General features: G+C 53.5%; 1 protein-coding gene across 2 annotated transcripts in view; it reads right to left on the reverse strand.

Annotated features, from left to right (window-relative positions):
- Window positions 1-2,341, reverse strand: part of ACBD3 (acyl-CoA binding domain containing 3) — a 30,896-nt gene extending 28,555 nt beyond the window's left edge. For both annotated transcript variants that reach the window (XM_018568380.1, XM_018568372.1), the window contains exon 1: window positions 2,071-2,341. In XM_018568380.1, the coding sequence (XP_018423882.1) occupies window positions 2,071-2,266 (196 nt within the window). In that variant the 5' untranslated portion in view covers window positions 2,267-2,341. The remainder of the gene's footprint in view (window positions 1-2,070) is intronic.
- Window positions 2,342-2,666: the final 325 nt, after the last annotated feature.

The following is a 2,666-nucleotide window of genomic DNA, read 5'->3' on the forward strand; positions in this document are numbered from 1 at the left end:
CATCCGACCTCCCCTTCAGTCTCCCATCCGACCTCCCCTTCAGTCTCCCATCCGACCTCCCCTTCAGTCTCCCATCCGACCTCCCCTTCAGTCTCCCATCCGACCTCCCCTTCAGTCTCCCATCCGACCTCCCCTTCAGTCTCACATCCGACCTCCCCTTCAGTCTCACATCCGACCTCCCCTTCAGTCTCACATCCGACCTGCAGCCTCCCCTTCAGTCTCATATCCGACCTGCAGCCTCCCCTTCAATCTTGCAGTTGTACCGGCTCCTCTCCTGAACTCTGATGTTGCTGCACACTGTGCATTAGGAGCTGCACCACGTCACATAGAGCCTTCCTAATTTCTTGGCTGGAAGACATCCAGTATCTAGCTCTTTCCTCCCAAGCCTGACTGTTCCTAGCCCCGCCCGTTTTGTTCTTCCAATCATGGAGGCTCAGCATCACATGTGGGTGTTCTATTAAAGATTGTGACTGGGTTGGAATGTGTGACCAGTCACGTAGTCACACATTTTAACCTAATCACGCCCACTTTTTCGGCGGTGGAATATGTGACCGGCAAAAGGAGAAGAATTCCAACGTTTTCTCAGCTGTTCTGCCCTGGAACAGCTGAGAAAACGTTGGAATTCTTCTCCTTTTGCCGGTCACATATTCCAATGCAGTCACAAACTTTGATAGAACATGGGCATTACCTAGGGCAATCTACATGTAAATACGACCTGCCTAGGAACGCCCACTCCTCCAGACTGACCCCTTAAGGCATTTTGAAATTTGCACAACTCCTCCCATGAGCCCACCCACTAATTGTATTAGGCCTGAGGGGACTCTTGAGAAGTACTGAGGCAGGGGGCTGTGATGTTTTAATAAAGCTATGAACAGCACCCTGCCGTCTCCTCCTACCAGCCATGATCTGCCTGCATTGTATAGAGAAGCACACAGACCCGGTGATGACATCACATAAGGCATGTATAGGAAAATGGAAAAAAACTTAATTAGCATGTTGATGAGCAGCGAGGGAAGAACCAGAGATAAAAGCTCCAATTACATGTCTTACAAATGGACAAAACGGAACCCCAGCCGGTCAGACGAGTACAGCAGGATCATCACTGCAGGCGTCCTATAGCAGCCAGAGGAGGTGAGGAGAGGAAATGATAACCAGTCGGCTCCAATCCCGCCATCCAAACCCAACATTGTTCAGTCTGAGTTGTCACAGCGATCAGCGTGTGACATCCTCATACATAGCACAGGCCGCCATCGTCCATGAGACATCCGGAGAATCTAACCCTACAGTACAAAGCGCAGCCCTCCGGGGCCCCAAGGCACATAGAAAAGTACTGGGGGCCCCATGGCACAAATGTCACCAGCGGGCCACACAGTTCTGACAGCAGTACAAGGATCCCACAGTACAGTGTGCAAGGCATGAAGGGAGTACTGATGGGGCCCAAGGTGAAGGGGACAATAGTACACACTGCAGTACAGGGGGCCCCACCTGTAATGACATGAGATGGGCCACATAGTACAGAAAGCAATACAGCGGTAAAGAAAGCCATACAGGAATTCTACGGCACAGTCATATGATATGGGGTTCCATGGTGCAAAGCAGTACAGGGTCCCCACCGCCGGATCCCCTTCATATGGGGACCCCACCGCCGGATCCCCTTCATATGGGGACCCCACCGCCGGATCCCCTTCATATGGGGACCCCGCCGGATCCTCAGATATGGGGACCAATATTGCAAAGGGGCCCCCCACAGTCAGAAGAAACGGGAGTCTCTTTATAAAAAGGTCACAGTAAAGGGGTTCAATAACACACTTAGATGACATGAGGCCCTACTATATGTGATATGGGGCCCTACAAGGCAAGGCTGCTCAGGGGAGGCCCCATAGTAGTCAAATGACATGTATAATTAGATGAGGGCCCCATAGTATAAGGAGATATGGGGCTCTTTAGTCTAAAGCAGTAGAGGGGGCCCCACTTTACAGTGATATGATGGGGGGGCCCCCAGTGTATGGAGATGATCCCCCACAGTACACACAGCAGTGCAGTGGGCCCCTCCCCCCAGGTGTCTCTCACCTTTGAAGAATTTCAGTGCCAGTGAAAAGAGCTCCTCCAGGCTGAACCCCCACCGCTGCTCCATACTGATCTGCCCGGCCTCGTCCTCTTCTCCTACTTCTCCCGCCCCCTGTGGCGGCTCTTCCTCCTGGTCGGGGCTCAGTGTCAGCCCGTCTATGGACACCTCCAACCTCTCTACACCGCTTACCACCGCCATCCTCCCCCGGCCACGTCCCGACTTCCGGCTCCCTGACACGGGGACGCGCACGTCACCTCCGCCAGCCAGCCAGTCACCTCACGTCTGTGCGCATGCGCAGCGAGTAGAACGGGACGCGCGGCGCGTCCTAAATTCTCCGAGCTGTCACTATCGGAGGGCGCGCTCCCGCCTCCTGCTACTGACACAACCAATGGGGGAGTGACAACTGTCCCTGACTACAGGGGACACCCACAAGCCGAACTCTTCTGTACCCTATTACAGGGGACACACACAGGCTGAACCCCTGTGTCCTCACTGGGCCTGATGTCCAGGGACTTTCTCTGGTCCTGGAGGCTTGTCCCTGACTTCTGTATGAGCAAATCATTGTTTTATGTTTTGGTTTTTTTTCCCACAGAAAGAT

The sequence above is a fragment of the Nanorana parkeri genome, unplaced genomic scaffold (genome assembly GCF_000935625.1).
Source record: "Nanorana parkeri isolate BGI_ZX_2015 unplaced genomic scaffold, ASM93562v1 scaffold31, whole genome shotgun sequence".
Taxonomy (NCBI): domain Eukaryota; kingdom Metazoa; phylum Chordata; class Amphibia; order Anura; family Dicroglossidae; genus Nanorana; species Nanorana parkeri.